Here is a 22,384-nt window from a genome sequence, read left to right as displayed (position 1 = left end):
CTAGCTGCAGTGTAGGATTCACTATAACTACATGTTGTTACTGATGTCGAATATTGTAGTATATCAGTAATGGTCCTACTCTGATATAGTACTCACTCATCCATGTTGATACAGAGGTAGGAAAATGCAATATATTATTAATGGTACTACTCCGATATAGTACTCACTCATACTGTTTTGTTAAAGTTCATCATTATTTTGTTGTTCCTTTGCTGAATGCAAGGTTCATTTTGGATGGTGCTCAAATATTCGGACTCTATGTTCCTATGTGTACAAACATTCCAGTAATATTAGCAAATCTATAACAATGTTTACGCGTCATATGTGTACTGACTGGTATTACTCACGAGTGTGTCTGGTCCCCTCAACCCCCTATGTATGTTTGTCCGTGTGACTTAATGTAGAAAAATTACCTGATGAGGACCACAATGGAAATAAGCGTTCATGCTTTTTGTGTTATCCTCGGCAATTTACATTTATTTCGAACTACGTGTTATTATTTGCACTTCATGTACATTGATTTATTGCCAAATAAAGTCTATCTATCTTGTAGTTGACTTGCTGGCAGTTTTAGTCACATTAGCATGGTTCAGTAATGGCGTAGCAACTAATAGAAATTATTGAAAGCATCAAAATGGACGACGGATGCCATACCCACATTTTTCCGCAACGTTCACCTGTGACTTGATAATCAGGAATGGATATGCCTTTGAGTTCCCGTCCTTGTTCATTCCATAAGATCCACAGTTGTCATGCAACTATTAGACTTCTGCTGTTCATGGATAGAATTTGTGAACCAATAGGCTAAAGTACTTCAAGGTGGAAATTGCTTGTAAGGCACTTAATGGACGAGGGAATGTGCTCATACACTCCATTAAGTACGTACACGTACTGTAGCTATTCCTCACTGGAGTTTAGTGCTGTATAGTTTGAAATCTAGTTGCTCACCCGGGCCACAAGTGCTCCCACGTCATCAAACTGGTCGTATTTTCTTGGACTTCAGAACCAATAACTTTTGTTACGCACAAGCAGCGAGGGCATCTTAGTATGGTTCAACTTTGTGGTTGGTCAGATTGGGGAGTTATGTTTGCTCGAGTATATAGCAAAGATACTTGAGTATTTGCATCAATAACAGAACGACTTAGATGGTCACTGGTTTCGGGATGTCACCCTTCAAGTTCAAATCTCGGTAATGTTGAGGACAGCTCCCCAACCAGGCTGGGTTTTGAGGCCATAGGGACCTGCTTCACGCGTGGCGATCAACAAACAAGGGTTGTTCAGTCGTTAAGATGTTGCAAAGCTGTCGCTTCTTAATCTTATTTGCCGTGTGGACCGATTAGCTCCCACTGCATTTTTTTTTTTTGTTGCTGTTGGAAAACATTAAGACTGCAGAGAAAGTTATCGACTTTCACGTTTGACATCGACCGGTTAGGAGCCGAATCTCGGGTCACAATGAGGGCGTGGGAGAAGGTTTATATCCCTCAGCCTACTTTCGAATCCAGCCTCTTTCGGACAATGGCAGAACGAGTTGCAATACTTCTAAGGCATTTAGACGCAAGAAAAAAGTGTTACTGGTAGAATACAAGACTATATCCCATTAGTTTTGACCTAGTTTCACATGTCAACTGCAGAGGATTCCTCACAAATGGAGTTCAGTCTCACTCGGGTGGCATTTACGAAAGGGGTTGAGCTTCGTGAAGTGGGAATACTTGTTTTGATACACCATAATCATCCAGTTTTGTCTACCCTAACCCTGCTACGATGAGCTTATCCCATCCTAATCGTCGCGAAGGCATGGACAGGTCCATACCGGTGTTGTCACGGTACTGGACTGTGAAGCCTGCAGGCAACAAATCTATAGAATTTCTTCAAGAGAAATCACGTTGCTTCAAATGTGCTGTTCTGTACATTGGTTTTTCATTTTCGACATGCAGGCATTTGCAGCTGCGTAAATTTGTATAATTTTCTTTACTCTTGGACAATCAATTCACCCACTCAAATTATCTAATTTCCCCCCAAAATAGTTTAAGGAAAGAATTTAGGCACTTCTACATTTGACACAAGTACACCCACCAGTTGTTGAACTTAACTACAAACTATCCAAAGCTACACTTTCTCTGGTTGACATGGTATTCTAGCAATTAATCCTTCAACCCAAGTTCTGCAAATATTTAACATGTGGTAGCTTATCCCCACTGTAGTGCACGGTACGGTTTGAATATTGCGGTAGCTCATTAATGTAGTCACGCCTACATCGTTTCATGCAAACAATTTTGATATTAAAAGTTTTTAGTTTCATCCCACCAATGCTATGCTCAACAAGTGCCTTACTAGCCAGGTACATGTCCATTACCACCCATCCTAGTTACTTAAAAGTTTCGGCTCATTCATCGCATAATAAACCAGTTCGTCTGCATCTAACCATCTTTGTTTTTGGCTGCTTGCTTTCATGTAACTACATGTGAATAAAAATACACCAGTACTGCTATAAGGAGTGCTCAAAGTTGTTCATTAGTATCTACATCCAAAGGAAAATGAGAGCAAGGGGTTCTTAAATTCTTTATTAAGTACCCTAATACAGGTACATGCAAGAATCCCTGAAATACAATGGACTACAACCATTCTACAACCAAATACCCATCTCTATCAACCTTCCAGTTCCAGGCCAAACTGTTCATTTCCATCACCTGAAACGGAGCAAATAAGGGAAATGAAACTGCAACAATAAATACCAATCTTTTCCACTAAAAGTGCAATCACTCTAAAGCTTTAAATGCTTACCAAGACTTTGTCCAGCAAAGCCTCGATGGTGATGTAGTCTCATGGTTGTTGCAAACAGCTTTGCATGTTGTCTTGTAAATATCACGTGCAATGTGCAGCTCTCAGAGTTCATCCCATGCCACACCTACACAGAAAACACATGTTACTACTAGAAATGGGAGGAACAATTGGGGAGAAAATACCAAATTTAAACTTTATCGAATATTTTACTGAAGACTGGAACGTTATTTTTAAGGAGTTTCGAGTTAGCAATCGCAAGGGTAGTTTATATTTTACGAGTCCAACATCGATAGCTGTAACGCTCATTTCTTCTCACGCTTGGGAACAATGAATCGTGGAAAGGTGTCAATTCGTGTAAGACACGACATTTTCCGACACAAAAAAGCGCAATTCTATTTACTAAAAATAACAGTTAACAATTTAAAGTATTTACACATTAATGACGATATGAACGGGTAATTTATAATAATTGCCCAAATGCAGGCAAGCACAACGATGATGCTAAATAACACCAATTATTGTTTCTTGCACCTTGCATTCGGTTGGCCAAGTTGGATTGCTGCTTAGTATTGGGAGGGCAATAAAATGGAAAATGAGACACAGCGTAAGCAATGCAATGTGAAATAACAAAGTGATATACTTCCTTCTTGCAAAGGTTATCCTTAGTCCAACTTGTACTTAGCCTAAAAAAGAGTAAGCAAGAGGATCATGCAAGTTGTCGAGGTTAAGGAGTACCGAGGCCCCCTAACAAGGCTGACGTCATGTGACTAGGACGGCTGACCTGGCTAACGTTTGCTTGTCACGGGCCCGCCCTTCGCTCGTGGGCTCGGCACCACGGAGGTACCTGGGCCAACTACAGCTTCCCTGCTGCAGCTCCTGCTCCAGCACACGTTCGCCTGATCGCTTTCTTGCTTGTTCGCTCGCTTGCTCCTCACGGCCTGTAAGAGACACTAGCCCAAAGAGAGGTGACAGCTAGGACGCGGTCAGGTCAATAAGTCAGGTGGCCTGCACATAACGCCAAGGTGGTCTGTCTCGCCATCAGGTAAGGTCTAAGTCCTACATAGAATCTACATGACGGATAAGAGGCAAGGATACGAAGGCAGTTGACAACTAGGAGGTCGCTCATGGCCTGTGTCGGCTTGGGTCTTACCTGTTTACCAGCTGGTGAATACTTCTCGAACTTGGGGCTCTTGCTGTTTTATAATTGGCACGCAGGATTCACAGAAAGCATCGCACTTTAGGACTTACAGTAAAAATTTATTGGTACGTTATACACTTAAAATTAAGTTGGATCGACAGTTTGTCTGAAATGCTTCAGCATTTTGTTCATTGTGACATTGAGACCGAGCATATTAACGCTAGTCCACAGCAATCATGTTTTCTCGCCCAAGATCTGATAATCGGTGTAAAGTACGTCGCTGTCAGGACTCATACGTTGCGTCTAAAATCGGCGGGGGGGCATGTCACGAGGAGGACCGGGGTAGCTATAAGAGAACATGAAAAACATCTGTAAACATTTCCAATTCAAATCTCAATTGTACCTAAAACTAATCCCAGCCCAGTTAGGTCTGGCAATAAGTGCAGCAACAATCGATTTGCTTTGGAATACAGTATACTAGAACCTTGTCGTTATCTTTAGAACAGTAGGAGACGCCTGCTAGGATACCGTTTAAGCCAAGCATACCATTACACAAAAAATTATATCTATTATATATAAAACAGAAACAAACTAACAAAAATAATGCGCTTCCTCATTACTAATCTTTCTACTAAAATAATGACGCAACTAGATTGAAAACCTGTACCCGGAAACAAAGGTCAAGAACAATGATCAACATTATTGAAATGTGTGTATACTCAGTATTTCAGTAATGACAGGATATGTGGAGGGTTAAGGGGTGGGGGAAGCTTACCGACGTGGTGGGCTGCGGCCTCTAGGGGGGGATCGACGAGGTCCGAACATGTCGCGTCCTCCATACATGTCACGCCTGCAGGAGCAACAAATCGACTAGTACGGCAACACGCCAAGGAGGGAGGGATTTGGGAGGTTTTTCAGTAGTATACACACATGGAAAGGGGATAGGAGCATTATACATACGGGGGTGATCGCCGTCCATACATGTCGCCATATGGGTCGTCACGATGGTCGTAACCAAGAGGAGGTGGCCGACGTTCCATTGGTGGAGTGCGCCGGCTCATGGGTGGAGGTGGCATTCTATCGTAGGAGTCATAGCGATCATATGGGTGATCTCTGTATGGAGGATCCCTTCCCATTGGTGGAGGTGGGCGTCTGTCCATGCCGCCAGCCGGAGGCATAGGACGTCTGTCACGTCTATCATAGTCATCATAGTAACCATTTCTCATCGGTGGAGCAGGGGGTGGACCTGGTGGCCCTCGGGGTCCTGGGGGTGGCGGCGGCGGTCCATAACGATCTCCCATTGGGGGTCGTCGGTCATATGGTCCAGGCCTGGCCATACCGCGTCCCCGCATTGGACCACCACGTCCAAAGCCCATTCCACCTCGCCCACCTCTCATTCCACCTCCCATTGCTCTCTTTTCACCTGTGGATTGCTGTAATAGAAAGAAATATGTAATATGTGCATTAAAAAATTCTTACTGCAGCAAGATCAAACAACTTCCAAAGAACTTACCTCTACACTGATCTTGAAACCATCCAGGTCCCAATTATTAAGGTTTCTGATGGCATTTGCGGCCTGTTCCTCCGTCTTCATGTGTACAAAAGCATAGTTGCCCAAAATTGAGCACTCAGTCACTTCACCAAAACGCTCAAACAACTTCCGTAATTCAAAATCCTTACACGTAGGTGGCAATTTCCCAACAAAGATCTTTGTTTTGGGAGGCATTTTTGAACCTGCAAGGACAAGTAAAATTATGCAGCAATTGAAAAATAAGACTTGGTATAACAATATACTACACAATACATAAAACGAAGAACACTAACCTTCCATGGAAGTCATCTTGTCTCCTTTATAGGTGATGTGTCAGATCCTGTAGTCACTTACTGCCTTACAGCTGTTTCCCCTGTTAAAAAGGAAATACCAGGTAAGGATTGGAATGTTTGCATGTTAATATGGATGTCATTACCAAACTACAGCATGCGGCAGTTTGTATTACTTCCCTACAGACTAAAATGCACAGGGAAACTTAAATTTGTATGGATATATATATATATAATAATATACATATCAAAACTTAACCATGATGGCTAGCAACACAATTTCACCAAAGCATTCTAATTAGCTACATTACAACCTTGCAGAAGCTTTATTTGCTTCCTCAACAACTTGCTATTTTCTGGGACCACATATGAAGAAAATGTCCACATTAGGTTATCGGTACCAAATAAATTTTCAAGTCACCGTGTCAACCCAATCACAGTTTCCCAAACAAATTTCCCCATGGAAAGGCCTGCCACCTTGTGCTCCCTGGTTCAAGACATGGAGAAATTATAGGGTCAGGATGGGTCACTAGATGCAATAGCAGTGAATGCAGAAACTAGTTTGGACTTAAGTACTGTCTGCTCCAAATTTTTACAGCAGACAATGAAGCAATCGCCCTAAAACGAAACCATGGTAATACATCTGCTTCTATGACAAGACCCTAAAACAGTTTAGTGGGTGTTAATAACCACATTTGCAAAATGATCTGAAGCAACATTCACACTTTATGGAGAAAAAGTTTACTACTTCCTACGGGTGTTGCTGAAGCAGACAAATTAAACGATACTGGGGCACTGAAACGTGGGTCATGCAACAAGATTGCACTACTGCAAAGTAATGATAAAAAATACCAAGACTAAATGCAATCTAGCACAGCTTACAAGTTTATCAAAACCTAAAAATTTAATCAAGATCAACCACAGCAACCCACCACCTCAAATGTACTTCTAAAAAACAAAATTTAAAGCGGGAAAGAACACTAATTCAAGCAGTATAAGTAGCTCTTAAGGACACCAATCCACTTCACTTTATAAGAGCTGAGGCAATTTTCTTTAGCCATGCTCACTAGCCATTCTAAACAAGTTTGTCGCTAGATTGATTTATGAAATTTTTGGCTTTAAGGCCAAGCGCCAGAGCCAGTAGGTGTTTGTCGCTAGATACTGAACTTGCAATAAGAAATTTTTTGCAAAAATAATATTTAAACCACTTCTAAAGTAGTTTGGACTAATGCTTTGGCACTTTAAAAAAATAGTGGGCATGGTTATAATCAACATTAAAATTGTGTAGATACAGTGGCTTCTTTTTCTCTCTCTACACTATATTAAGATGTATGTTGAATAACTAGAGAATTTCAGGAGTCCTTTCCAAAAGTTAAAGCTTTCTTCAAACCAACGGCATTCAAACTGTTTCTATGGTATTTTGACCCTTTACCAGTAATGAACTACCAATCTCTCCTTGTCACACCTTTAACCTTGTGCCTGATATTTGTACCCTTCCAGGCACAGCCAGTTTCTATGGTCCACACATTACAAATACCTTCCATGCTTACCAAGCATTTGGCTGTAGGAAACCAAATGGAATTAAACTCCAAGGTACGTCAACACAGCTACGCCTCACGTAGTAAAACTAAGCTTGACGTGTGTGGTCATACCAGGTTTGCCCGTATGCAATGTATCGAAAAGTCAAAAGAATATAACATTTCAATATCCCTCTATAAAGTGAACCAACATTCTTAATTCGACACTCTCCAACCATCCCTTTTGCAAATATTAGGGACCAGGACAAACCCACTCTGGGAACTGCTGGTGTTCTATGACCTGGGCCAAGTCCCAAAATGGGTTTATGGCCTGAGCCAGAACATCCACACGCAGCAATAGGTAAGAGTGGAGACCTAGATGTACAACAGACAAGCTGAAAGGACTTGTTCACTTTAATGAAGCCTGCAGGAAGCTTGTGCTTTCTGTACAAATCTTTTACTTCCTGTCTGACAGCACAACCAACCATGGCAAGGTATCTAAAATTGAAAATAAACTAGCCACTGAAGTGGCTCAGAAGCTCCCACAGAACATCCAAACTATAATAGGCAAACTGGTCCAACAGCACAAGGGTTTCACGAGATCTGCACAAATGTGACGAGCTCTACTCATCCCAAGCTGGTGATTTGGTAATTGCCAACATGCCAGACAATGCATGAGTTATTGAATGGCTACTGTACCTTTTGCATGGTTACCCATTCCCAAATGGACAGTCAAGAACAAACAAAAGCTCCATTACAGTAGCATTCACTATTTCAGGTGGGATGGGACCAAGGCATTCAACCTTGTGATACAAGCTCCAAAACCAGTAGCATACCAATCTCATGCTACAGCCCAGAACACCAATCTCTTAACAATTGAGCAGAAAGTGAGAATCATGCCTCTGTACCTTACAACAATTTTTACCTCAATATATACAGTAACTTAATTTAAGGAAAACCAACACTTGCCCAAATTTTCATCAATAGGACAGGAATACAGTTGCCTTCCTCTGGCTGCCAAATAAACCATCACTAGTCCCCTTTGCAATTTAAATGAACAATCAGGAATTCATGTGCAGACTTTCAGACATCCTCCATGTTCTTGAGGCTTCAAGAACACATGTCAAGAGTTTTCGGATCAATTCCTGATTACGAACATTTCTACTTCCCTGACTAAACACTACATCATATACCACTGTTGTGTACAGCAAGTCAGAGCATGCACAAGCCACCCAAGTGATGCCTAGTATATAATTCTAGCTAAATTCAGTTTTATTCCTTGAGTACCCTATTCTACATTGTATAAACAAGTGCAGTGAACAAGAACTTGTAAACTAAGTACTATATTACCTCAGACTATTTCACATGAGGTGGTCTCATGCTGGGCTAATGGCTTAACCGAGTAACATTGATACTATGTCTATTGAATTTTCAAGTGCTATCCCTGCACAGCTAACACTGCAAAATTCTCACCACCACATCTGTTTACACACAAGGATGTGCACAAACTTCAGTTGGCTAGTCTGTTGCAATGCTGCGTGCTGTGGATCTGCTCTCCCGTAATTATTTTTGATTGGCGTGAATTTCACCCAATTTAGCCATGAATTTATTATTATCCTTTTCAGGCAGTGAAACTATGGTGGCAAAGGAACAAAAGAACCAAGTAGCAAGCTTCCACACCAATAATGCACTTTTTCACACATAGTATAGTGCCTCCTAACCCACAACATGTACCTGGATCATTACAAACTGACCCAGCCCTCCTGTATGTTTAATTGCGAGGCTAAGCAGCTGGATGATTATTATAGCACACTTCTATGTAGCCATTTTCTATGATAGTAAGCCAGTGCACTGTCAATGACATTCAACAGATTAACTTTAATAGGCTGGTTTGGGTCAACAAGAATGTGGGGGGCTAGGACTGAAACACCAATACCTTGTACTTGCCGAGCTAAAGGCATAGCTGGAGAAAATTCAGTAGAGGACAAACAGTAACCACATGGGACCTGGATACAACCAATGGGCCTGAGCTGAACACTAGGTTATGTCAATCCAAAGATAAATTTAACCTATTCATCCAATGTCAAAATGTGTACACAAATTCAGATTTCTAAATTTAACTAGTGTCTACACATTTAACCTGGTGTGCCATGCTCCATTAGAACCAAGTGGCCACTTTGCCGAACAGAATGTCAAATGGAGGCACACTCAACCACGGCACTTTACAGAAAACACTAAAGGAACAGCCTCTGATTAGGTGAACTATGTTGTCACTGGCATTAGAATTGAACAAGCTTTGGGTAGGTTCAAAGACCATTAAGACAAGGCTGTTCCAAACATTCATGGTGCCTGCAGAACTAAGGCTCAAGATCATGGATGCCCAGTAACAGCAGAAACAACCACACCAATCAAAAGATGTCAGTGCTGCAAAGAATGAACTGCCAGAAAGACATGGTACATGTGCATCATCACGAGATGGCCGTCCTCGCTACTTTATTTTCCTAAGAGGGAAACGTACATTCATTCATATGCAGGGCTGGGTATTAATGCAGTTTATACATTAGGATCATTTAATTGTGCATGCCTACCAATATATTAAGATTTAATCAAGCACAGCTTTCTGAGGGCAAAATACAAAGCAACTGATGTTGCATGATGCATTTACTTGGTGTAAGCCTATATCCAAGAACACCCTCCTACTCTAATGACAAGTGGTAGGGTGGAGAGTTTAAACACCAAGAATCTGTTCAAGTTTTATTACCATTTCATCCAACTAGACTTCTTCAGTGTGAAGAAGTCCTAGTTGGACAAAACGCCAGTAATAAAACTTCTATGGATCCTTGGCATTTAAACTCTCCACCCTACCACTCGTCTTTACACATATGATGTTGAACTACACAAATTCAATCTACACTCAACAAAGCTAGGAGGAGTGAATTACTGACCAGTACTTTAGCAGAGGCAGGTGGTGGAGGAATTGTATACCTAGCAGGACAGTGACTTGCTACCTCAATTCACAGTTGGGCTGTTACAAGAAAGCACTAGTAGCTATGAGCCTCTATATACAGCAGAAGTTCTATCCATGGTGATCTAATGCATCAACTGGTGTTTAATCCTAGCCCCCATATTCTCACTAGTAGAGTATCCATTCCTGTAATTATGAAAGAGCACCAGCACCTGAGGAACATATGTAGACTGAACATTCAGAACACTTGCTCCTGTAACAAACACCTGAATCAAGGTTTTTGCACCCTTCCTACACACATCTATGTCCTCTGGTGTGTATAGCAGGAAAATTCGGATGGGAATAATTCACTCCCAATATTTCAAGTGATTGAAGCTGTGAGGGGGAAGTACTAAACCTGCCTGCAGTCACTGCAAAATGGGAAGCAAAGAGAATGGTTTGATTGCAAGATATCCGCAACAAACCCAAAATGTCAAACCAACTCCATTGCAAGCATCTTCCCCACCTCCACAATGTGGCAACTACTCATCAAAACTTGATGTGGCACATGTACAGGATGACCAGAGCCTAGGCTTGAGTAGACACTCTGAAAAGGGGGCCAGATTGAATATATCAAGCTTGACGTGGAATACGAGTGATGCTGGAGCACCAAGAAAAATGTATGGCAAAAGTTTTAGGTAACAATATAAACAAAAGGTTTAAGCTGATAGAAGTGCAGATTATCTTTAGTTGCTTGAAGCAGCAAATCTGAATGGACAGAAGCAAATTATATTAGAGCCATTGCCTCACCGGTCACTTCACCCTAATAGTTCAGTGGGGACTGCACAATCTAACCCTTATAGTCGTAAAATTTTGTAAAATCTATTGTTCCAATTCAAAATGACCACTTATTATAAATCTGACAGTTCCTTGCCATACATACTTAATTACTTTGCATATCCAGGGTACATTGCAAGAAATCTATCATTTAGACTCGAGTCCATCTCTGCCAGCCACCCTATTTTATTGAAGAAATGGTTTATTTGAAATTATTGCAGTTGAATATTGTGACACCATGGTGCTTCCATGTACGAGTTTTTTTTTTTTGGCAGATTGCCGTTACTTTGCACTCGTTTGCATATAAAATAATGCCGTCTTTTTACATAGCTTTCCCAAGATTTAGAAGTCGATATATATAGTCTGCGTACAATTGCAGTAATTCACCAGCATTGTAATCTGTTTCAGGTCAAAATGACGTCTCATATTCCAACAGTTCTCTGCCATACAAAGTAAATTTACTTTGCATGCCCAGGGTATGTGGAAGTGAGTCGACCCCACACCTAACCATCCAGACCACCCTACCTTACAGGTTAGGAATGTTGCAACTATTGCACTTGAACAATACAACAGCATGCCAATTGCATGTAGTTTTTCAGCACACCAGAAATAATGTGGTTACTTGTCATTTTAAGACATAACGCTGTCTCTTTCCTGAGACTGGGAATTATATTCTATAAGTCTTGCAGCTTCAGCAACTCGCCAGACATTTGGCACCCTAGGTAACGATACCCTTGAAGACGATACAGGCTGGACCAGGGCCAATCCAAATTCATGAGGGGAAGTTCTCCTCTTGAAAGTAGCTTTTCCTTTTCAGTCAAGTTCAACTATATTCCAAAGGACAAAAGCACTGTAGGCAGACACATCCACTATGTTCTCAAACAAGGCCATAGGACACCTCTTAGACCTTGAAGTTGCCTAAACTATCAACTCCTCTATTTGAATGGTAAAATTCAATTATGTCTGGTTTCTTTTAGTCTTTCTCACTATAAGTGACTATCATGCAGGGACAATACGAAATAATATCTTCATAGTAACCTTTTACTAGAAGGTTACTATGAAGATATTTCATATTGTCTCTGCATGATATCCACTTATAATGAGAAAGATGAAAAACCAGACAATTGAATTTAGAAAGACAAAAAGAAACCAGACAATTGAATTTTACAATTCAAATTGAGTAGTTGATAGTTTAGAGAGACTTGTTGCAACTTAAAGGTCAAAGAGGTGGCATCCTAAAGGAAAGACCAGATATCTCTAGAAGGCTTCTAGGGACATCTGGTCCTTCCTTTAGGGTTGCATAATTCTACTAGGAGTTCTTGTCAATTTTTCCTGATAGTTCCAACAATTGTTTGGTTGTGCTTTTACAGTTCCTTAGCTAAATTTAAGCTACAGAAAATTTTGTACCAGGTTATATTTCTACCTTCAAGCCCTTCTGTAAGTTACAGAACAATTCTTTACCTTGCTCATTCTACAGATCTATCTTTATGCCCAGTGTAAACTTCGCCATTCCAGATAACTGTCACATACTGCCCAAATCTTTATACCAATATATCAGTTTTAGATGGAATACACTGCCTAAATGGACAGTTTCCTCTAAAAGGAACCAGTTGCTTATCTACAGTAACGGTTGACGACATGTACGTCATAGGGAGTCAACCCAAATGTTCCAAACATCTCTAGTTGGTGCAAGCTTCTCTGTGGACCTCCTTTGAGCTCTGGTTTATCAAATCTAATGAACCTAGAATATTTCATACAAGTTTCAAGACACAGTGTAGCTTGAAACATAGGACATCCATACACACCATCCCAAAGACTCCTAAGATTCTCCGCAAGATTTATAATAAAACTCCTATTAGAAGCCGTAATCCATAAAATGCCTTCAGGTTTTCTAGGTTAATTAGATCTCCTGAACCCAAGACACATTTAGCTTGTTTGATTGTCATTTCCAAATTAATAATGGAAATTCAAATGCAGACGGTACATCAGATATTCATGAAGCTGCATAACGAGTGATACCAGAAGTCTGATCATCAACATTTCTTGTACAATTCCTTCCTGATGGCATGTTTGCTTTTTCTGCCGATCATACAATATTTCCCTTTTTGGAAGTGAACCTCGCACAGAAAGGTGGCTGTTCATCATCAAAGTCAGTATCAATGGATGTGTGAGCTGGAAGAGTGATCATCATAAAACACATTTCCCTTTCTGGCTGGAAAATTTAGACAGGAAGACTGCCATTCTTCATCTTCATAAGTCACCGAGATGATCATGCACTGAAAGATGGTCATTTTCACCATCACTTTCTGGATACAGAATCACTTTCTTCACAGTATTCATGACCATAAAACTTTCTGGAACATGCACAAAGAAAATTCCTTGCGTTAGTGCCCAAAAGGGAATTGATGGTAATAGCTTTCAGTGTAATGCGATACTTTATTCTAACTAGTATTTCATCTGAATCATAATTCATAGATAGACTTTATTTGACGAGATAAACACCATACGAGGACGGAGCCTTTATTTGTACGACGTTTCGCTTATTACAGCTTTATTTGGCAATGAATCAATGTACATGAAGTGCAAATAATGACAAGAACACAGTTTGGAATAATAAATGCAAATTGCCGAGGATAACACAAAAAGCATGTACGCTTATTTCCATTGTGGTCCTCATCAGATTGTTATTCTACACTAAGTCACACTGACATACATAGGGAGGGGGGGGCAGAGACAATCATGAGTAATACTAGTCAGCACATGACACAAACAGTTATAGTTTTGCTAATATTACTAAAATGTTTGTACACAAGAATATTTAGACCAAAAATTTGAGCACCACCACAAAAAGGAACATTGCATTAAGCAAAGGAACAACAATGGAACAACAACAAAGACAACAATGCTACAATGATGTTAAGACTTACTTATCCATGGTTGACGAATTTTACTTGGAAAGATTCTCTGGATTTTCTCATTTTATTATCTATACCTTGTAAACAAAGATAATTTTTCTATATTAAAAAACATACTGCATTTGAAAAGAAACTTTAAGAAGCCTCTCATGCAGTTAGTGAATAAAGGGGAACAAATTAGCAAAAAGTAGGTAATGGTTATTTTGACCCAAACAGATTAGATGTTACTCTTTTTGCTGCTCCTTACCTGGAAAATTTCTTACCAGGCCTAGCCAACAAACCCCATAAAGCCAGGAAAAGTCTAGTATGAAGCCATCTCTAAAAACAAAAGACCCAACAGTGCAGGAGGGTTAAGTCTCTTAAAGTATGTTAATCACATGGCATGGCTAGTTGGGTACCTGGTATCTGCGTGTAGTGATCTTGTTTGGAGGCAAATTCTACCATGAATGCAACTGTACATTTACATTTCAATTATTCAATCAACAGAGGCAGTCAAAGATTACAGACCTCCACCCTCTTCCCATACTACTTGCACTCCTATATCAGCTATTAGCTAATATTACCATTTCATATACCCCAAGACTGATTGATCTAGTACAAGGAAAATACTTGGGGGTTACCCTGACAAGGTGAACCCATGCAATTGGCTTACGTGCATGTGGCATAAAATAAAAGATGTATGGGCAGTTACACAATGTACAGGAAGGTGAGCAATCCAACAGGTAAGAATTCACAGGGGTACATAGAGCAAAGATGTTCTGGGCACACTTTCAAAAAACTATAAAGCAGAGGGGCAATGAACTGTAATGCCCTTGACCCAAGCTGTGAAGCTTGGGTATAACTTCTATTAACAAATGATGCAAGACTGGTTTCAACTGCAACACCATGTATATTTCATTTCGGGGTGGGGTGGGGGGTATTAAGAGAAGGACACTACGAATACAAGGAACATCTATAAAGATGTATTGTAAACTACGCAGCACAAGGTCAGCAACTGCACACCCCATACACAAACACTATGGCCATACTAATTCTTCCAGGCATTAGTAATGTACAAAAATGTTTAAATACGTTCCCCACCACGATATTTCCACCCCACTTCAAAGCCGAGTACGGCAAAGGTAAAATTCATCCAGATATTTAACATGAAATTTACAAATTTCAAATAGCTGACCTATTGCAACCTAGTATCCTAACTTTGCTATTCCATACACATTTCTCGAACAAATTGTGATGAAGGAAGACAAATTGCAGTTACCCTGCACATTTGAAAATCTCAACTGGTAATTTTTCCTTGTCAGAAACCATGAGAAGGCAAATAATCTAAGGGCCTTACTCCTATATAAAGATTAACCACAGATTGAAATCTCATCCAGCCACGCAAGTACCAAACTCACGGAAGTCCTTCTAACTTCCATGTCACCACTTCAAGTCGAAGGTTAACAACAAATTCAGATGGCCCCCTAAATAAATCACACTACAACCAATGTTCATTACCTGGAAATACAAGAGATCTCTGGGTGTACTCGTTAATCAGTCGTTGCTTGGAAAAAAGGTTACTGCTTAGCCAGGTACACCTAACCTAAGGTACACCAGCATATTAACCCATGAAAACTTGTAAGCTACACCTTATTGCAGGTGTCTTCCTATATCAATTCAATACCAGAAACAAGACCTGATCACTGAAAAATATTTGAAAATGATCGAGCCTACTCAGGGAACCCAGATATCAAACCAATCTTGGGTAAAACTTGAATCGCATTTAAGACATTATCCCATTATCACTAATCACCAAGAAGTCCATAAAATGACCTTTCAAATGTAAAAAGTGAAATACACATTGAAGGAATAGAACAGAACATCCCATAATCCAGGTAAATTGGTATTGCTATAATTATAATACACTAGCATGTCCACACAAACTGCCCTTTTGTACTCAAAATTCACGAATTCCTGGAAAACATTGCACACCAAGGACTATTAATATGGCCTGGACAAATAGAATGGCCCTTCAGATACATTAAATCTTGATTCATGAAAAAAATTATTGGTTATAACTGAAATTATCATGGCCCACCGATCTGAGTGTGATCTGCCAACTTTATGCACCAGCAGAAAAGATACGATCTAAAGCCGGAAAAAATGTTGGAAATGAATAATCCATGACCACACCTAATCCCTGCATCACACAAGCAAGTTCCAACATTATAAACATATCCAAGTCTAAGGCACAGACATGGGCGAAGTCCAGACGTAGACTTCAGCCATTTAAGCATCACTTAACAAATTTTTCCACTTTCGTTATTGCAATATATTCTATATTTTCAATGAAATGCGTACGCTTGGTTAAGGAATTTTAGGAACTAATTAACGTAAATTGAGCGTTTAATATAGGCGTTTGCGGGATTCGAACTACAGTTTTCAGCATCGAACAACCTCTTCACTCGGTAATGTAGCTATTTGAATGTTCTTCAAATACACAATTTCTTGCGATAATTAATCTCAACACTTAGTTTACATGGAGCAGCATTACGACCTCAAAGTAAAGATAGACTTTGTTGCCACATAAGCCGATGCTTACCCTACCAATCACTTTATCCTTTGCTTCCTGAACTCTCTTTAATCTAGAACTTACAACCTTGGGCTTAGATCTTCCACCAATGCTACAATACAATAATTTCCATACTGCTTAATTAAAAATTGTGCATACGTAGATAGAAGTTCTAGAACCTGGTTCATGGGCCTGGAACATATTATCCATCGTTTTAAAGATGCATTCGAACCGTTTAGCGGAATTATCGCTTACATCACGCCGCCATGGTAGCCCGCCAAGAAGCTTGGAAGGGCATCGGCGTCGTTACCGGCTAGGAGCGGGGCCTCATGACAATGAGTCACGCGGACTGAGTAACGCCAGAAGTACTTCCTTTCAAGGAGTCTGATGTTCTACAAATTCAAGACAGCTCCTTGGTGATCAGATTCACATCCAAAAAATATATATAAATAGGCACAGAACTTAGCAATTCCTTACCATCGACGATTTCTTAAAATAGACGCACTCGACACAACGTTACCGATTCCACTTATAATCTACCTGCATATACTGGTCCGAAATTCTCGATCCACAACTGTAATTACGTGTTAGCCGGAGATATGTTCAACACAAAGTCAAATCCACAACGCCCGCGTCCGCCATTGTTCAAACTTTAATCAAGACAATCGCAAAATTTCTCTTGCATCATAAATCCGTTGCAAGATTAAGGTAAATTTACATTGCAATACAACCACCCATATTCACATGAAAAGTTAAAACACTCGCATTGGATATCAAAAAGACGATACATTTCCTCTCCGCAATTATGACACCATTTCCCTCATGGATATCAAACTATTACCGCTTTATCGGTATATTTTATACAAAATCTACCATATTTCGTGAATCACCATCACACCTAGACACACTGTGCAACAACTAAATTTCATTATCACTTACTATTGACGCCTAAACGCCAAGACCAGGTCCGAGGTTTGAGGAACCAAGCCAACCCAAACTATAGCCGGCTATGAAAGGATGGCTGTGTTGAAGTGACGCCGCTTGTGTCGGTGACGTAAAACCCAAGCTTCCTCTCGGCCAATCAGATGTCAAAGCTTTAACAGCGGTGCCAAGTCTCATTTTCAAACGAATAAAGTTATTTTTCTATACTGTTACTAACTAATATTATTAATATAGAATATAATAAAATATGGTTACAAATATTTTAGATATAATATGAATAAATTATTGGCTCTATGATTCACTTTATTGAAATGTACAGAAAAACATGGCACTTCTCAGCATCCACACTGTGAGTACACTGTTCTATTCGTCTGTTCTGAAATTCCCGCCCGAATATTACTCATAACTTTTATTTTCAAAATAGCTGCAATCTAACATGCTTCAAGAACATTTCGAGAATGTTCAACTAGTATTAATCAAATAACAAGTGTATAATTATTTTTTAAATCATTTTAGTTTTTGCCTCAAGGTTCCAGTAAATTCGAATATTTTGGCGCCATTTTGTGCCGGAAACTCGCATTCCCTTTAGAGATATTAATTTCTGTAAATAGTAGCATAGTACATGTGAAGGTTATTCAAATGAACTAGAATATTATTTTATCAAGGTAATATAAAACAGGTTTTTGATTTACACATGTCCACTTTTTTAGTGCATTAAGTTTATTTTCATTTCATTTTTTTTTTTTTTTTTTTGCAGGTGTCCGTACAACTTCTAATTGGGTGTTTCACTAAAAATGTATGTATTCATTTTAATCATGGCTGCTGCTTGACAATTTGATTTAGCAAGGATGAAAGTCAAACTAAGATATCCATTTCGGTGTCCATGCACTGCCGTAAATGACAATCTGGTGTACCATTGAACTATATCCCAACGCTGATCTGTTTTCCCTACAACTCGAAGAGCTCTCTCTCTCTCTCTCTCTCTCTCTCTCTCTCTCTCTCTCTCTCTCTCTCTCTCTCTCTCTCTCTAGTTTAAGAAAAATGTTGTGCTGTCGAAGCCGCAAAATTAGATCTTTTCGAAGTTGAATGAATACATAAATATACATACACAGACACACAAAGTAACGCTCCGCTACGAGTCGTTACTCCAACTTTCGTGGGCGGGAGTTGGGGTATGTGTGTGCGTGTAAGATCACAGCATTACCCATAGATCGGTCATATATGAGCTTCCGGGAGGGAAAGAACTGTCGATCACGAGTCCAACACGTGATCCGAGACCATGGTGAATCACACACACAATTCCACACACACACACACACACACACACACACACACACACACACACACACACACGCACGCATACACACACACACACACACACAAGACTCGGTGGCGCGGTTGGTAGAGCACTGGATGCCAGCGCGGTGGTGCCCGCAGTATCTGGTTCGAATCCTGCCCAGGGCCGGAATTATTTCGGTGTCGCTGCGCTTCGGGTCGTTACTCTGACTCTCGTGGGCGGGGAGTTGGGTGTGTGTGTGTGTGTAAGGTCATAGCATTACCCATTGATCGGTCATACGAGCTCTGAGCTCTCATCCGGGAGGGAAATAGCTATCGATGACGGGTCCAACACGTGATCCAAAGACCAAGATGAATACATATATATATATATATATATATATATATATATATATATATATATATATGTTGATGTGTAAAGACAGAATGAGTGGTAGGGTGGTGAGTTTAAACGCCAAGAATCCGTTGAAGTTTAATTACTGACGTTTCGTCCAACTAGGTCTTCTTCACACTTTGAATTATTTTGTAAGAAGCTTCTGGAGCCATACAAGGGGCCTGAAAGTACAGCAGATTACCGACCACTGGCCTAGGTCAACAAGACATATAGCATCCGGCCCAGTTATGGAACAAAAGGTCTCTTGTCCTTTGTAATCCTCAGCAAGGCCCGTCAGCTGAGGCTGGTCTACCCCCACCGCTTCATAGCTTGGTGACCTTCCCTTTTCGTCCACTTACAAGTAATTAAAGAAAACGAGGATATATCGTCTTCAGACCACGTCAATTCATCATCCAATTTCTACTCCACTCAAAACTATTCCTTGCCCTCTCCCTTCGCTGCTCAACAGACATTTCTCTTTTACTCAAGGCTGTTCACCTCCATCTATCCGTCTCATTTTCGGTCTTTCACTCTTGTTCACTCCATCCACCTCTGCCTTCCACACTTTTTTTATTTCATTTATTATTATTATTATTATTTTTACAAAGGATTATAAAAGCTGAGCACGCCGACAGGAGACCTTTTCGTCCATAAACAGGTCGGATGCGGAAAAAATATAATAATGGTAAATAAAAAAAATGAAAAAATGAAAAAATAAATAAAATAAATAAAAATCATAATAATATAGATAACAATAAATAAATAAATGCATAGGTATAGTTAGATAATAAAAAATACAGGTAAATAGTAGATAATAATAAATTGACAGATAACTAATAATAAATGGAAATCAAACAAATAATGATAAACAAACAGAGAAATAATAAAAGAAATAATAAACATTCACTCATTCTTTATAAATCATCCCAACAGACTTATATCAGTCCTATACTATCTGGTCTCTGCTTTACCTACTATTGTCCCTCCTCCTTAAAGTGTTATCACACTGGGCTAATTTTCCTCCGACATTCTACCTCCAACCTTCATTTGAATAACTAGAATATGACTTCGCTTACAATAATCTAGATTTCTCTAAGAACATTTCACTAGTATGTCTAACATTCGTATAATTTTACAGTCTCTTAGTTCATCATTCAGCTTTGCTATATACGACGGTAATATGTTTTGATATTTGGAGATTTGAAAAAAAGAAGAATATTGTAACCGAAGTCGTTTTTACTCAAACGAACTCTCAACGCCCATAGAAGCCCAGTGTGATACCCTTAAAAAAAAACTAACCAAATCTAACCTAACTTAATCTAACCTTACAATGTCGATACAGGCAATATATATTTTTTTCTTTGTGGGCACTTTATCAAGAGGTCACGTGTTCTTCTGTCTCTCTTATCTTCTACTCTTGATGTCTTATCTGGAGTCACACTTAACCTCCCCTAAACAGTGGCGTTCTGTTTACATCTGTTGTAAAGTAAACGACAAGAAGTGGGAGACCCTGAATTGAAATAAGTCTTGATTGACCGGGACCCTAATTCTGACAGTAGATTCTACTACGTTAGGTAAAAAAAAAAAAAAAAAATATATATATATATATATATATATATATATATATATTTATATTGATGGTGTAGTGGTCAAGTCACTACAAGCATTGGTCACGTGCTTGCCGTTGGTTCGAGTCCTCGGGCGTACAACGTTTCAATTTCTGCATGTGCCTCCACGGTTCTTCCGATGTTGATAGCTTACAATTAAAGTGCACTGTGGTTGATAATACACACACACACACACACACACACACACACACACACACACACATATATATATATATATATATATATATAAATATATATATATATAATATATATATATAAATATATATATGTATATATATATATACGTATGTATGTATGTATGTATATACACACACGCACACGCACACACACAAGACTGAAGGTGGAGGAAGAGATGAGTAACGAGAGAATTTTAGTGTCTACGTTTCAACCCATAAGGTCTTGATCACGTTAAAGCAATAAATTTCTCCCGTTAATCCTCATCTATTTACTCCACCTTCACTCATTTGTCATTATAATTTTATTCAATATATGTATATATATATATATATATATATATATATATATATATATATATATATACTGTATATATTATATATATATATATATATAAATATATATATATATATATATATATAGATATATATGTATGTATATGTATACGATAGTAAACCAAATAAAATGAAAGTTGTAAAGAAATAGCTACACAAAACATTAATTCAACACGTAGGAGAATAAACATATAAATGCTACTTTCAACGTTGAACGCAATATCTGTTGTGTTTACGTTTTATCATCTAAACCTTTTGGCTACCCCTCTCGTAAGGGGGAATAGCTTCTTGGTATATAGATAGAGAGACCATTTAAGCCAATCGCAGACGATGACATCGCTGCCATATCGAAACGTCTGGCATGTCGTCACCACGCGTTCATTCCGTGTCTCTTCATCCTTACGAAGGCGTTATCACACTAAGCTATTTTATCTCCAACCTCCGACTAATCGACAGTACCGCAAAACTCCAATGTCATTTGATATGCTGCAGGAAAAAGAATTGGCTCCAGCACATCGGATTCCTTTCCAAAAGCTGCGGGCTGCAAATGTGCTTCAAAAGTCGAAGGAAAAATAGCCCAGTGTGATACCAAGGCGCGCAAGCAAACATGTTTCTGATAAGGTAGTGCCAATGCTTTGGCAATAGACACATTGCATGGGATAGTTCCATCTTGCACACAGGGCGACACTGTGCATCCTGTGGTAGAAGACATGAATAATGTCATCGTGTCCCCTGTGTTTCATCAGAGGGGTATAAGTTGTACGCAAACACACACACACACAGATATATATATATATATATATATATATATATATATATATATATTGACACACACACACTTTTATCATTATGATATATATATATATATACATATATATTGACACACACACACACACTCTTTTATAATTATTATTATTATTATATATATATATATATATAACATATACACACACACACATATACATACATACATACATATATGTATATATACATATACATATATATATATATATACATACGTATATGCCGCATTATGTTTGTATGTACTTATGTGCTGTATGCATATATGTATGTATGTGTGTGTTTATACATGTATATATGTACACAAGCAATTCCTCTGCGTGATACGTAT

At 39.2% G+C, this 22,384-nt stretch overlaps 1 protein-coding gene across 6 annotated transcripts; it reads right to left on the bottom strand.

Annotated features, from left to right (window-relative positions):
* Positions 1–2,547: 2,547 nt before the first annotated feature.
* On the bottom strand, positions 2,548–17,593 carry LOC143020757 (uncharacterized). Of its 6 annotated transcripts, none has more exons than XR_012965929.1 (7): positions 17,444–17,593; positions 5,744–5,823; positions 5,433–5,653; positions 4,880–5,352; positions 4,695–4,769; positions 2,782–2,905; positions 2,548–2,687 (listed from the first exon to the last, which is right to left on the bottom strand). XR_012965929.1 is itself a non-coding variant. In XM_076177483.1 (7 exons), exons 3-7 carry the CDS (start codon positions 5,757–5,759, stop codon positions 4,223–4,225), a joined length of 828 nt encoding a protein of 275 aa, XP_076033598.1. In that variant the 5' UTR covers positions 5,760–5,823; positions 10,203–10,408; positions 17,444–17,560; the 3' UTR covers positions 4,018–4,222. The 6 variants fall into 6 exon arrangements, 4 of the variants coding, with proteins under 4 accessions (XP_076033598.1, XP_076033597.1, XP_076033599.1 ...); XM_076177483.1 differs by lacking the exons at positions 2,548–2,687; positions 2,782–2,905 and adding exons at positions 4,018–4,265; positions 10,203–10,408 and having other exon boundaries at positions 17,444–17,560; XR_012965930.1 differs by lacking the exon at positions 4,695–4,769 and having other exon boundaries at positions 17,444–17,592.
* Positions 17,594–22,384: the final 4,791 nt, after the last annotated feature.

Source organism: Oratosquilla oratoria, chromosome 40, assembly GCF_046742065.1.
Source record: "Oratosquilla oratoria isolate Oo_2021 chromosome 40, ASM4674206v1, whole genome shotgun sequence".
NCBI classification, from domain to species: domain Eukaryota; kingdom Metazoa; phylum Arthropoda; class Malacostraca; order Stomatopoda; family Squillidae; genus Oratosquilla; species Oratosquilla oratoria.
This window is presented reverse-complemented; position numbering and strand designations above follow the sequence as displayed.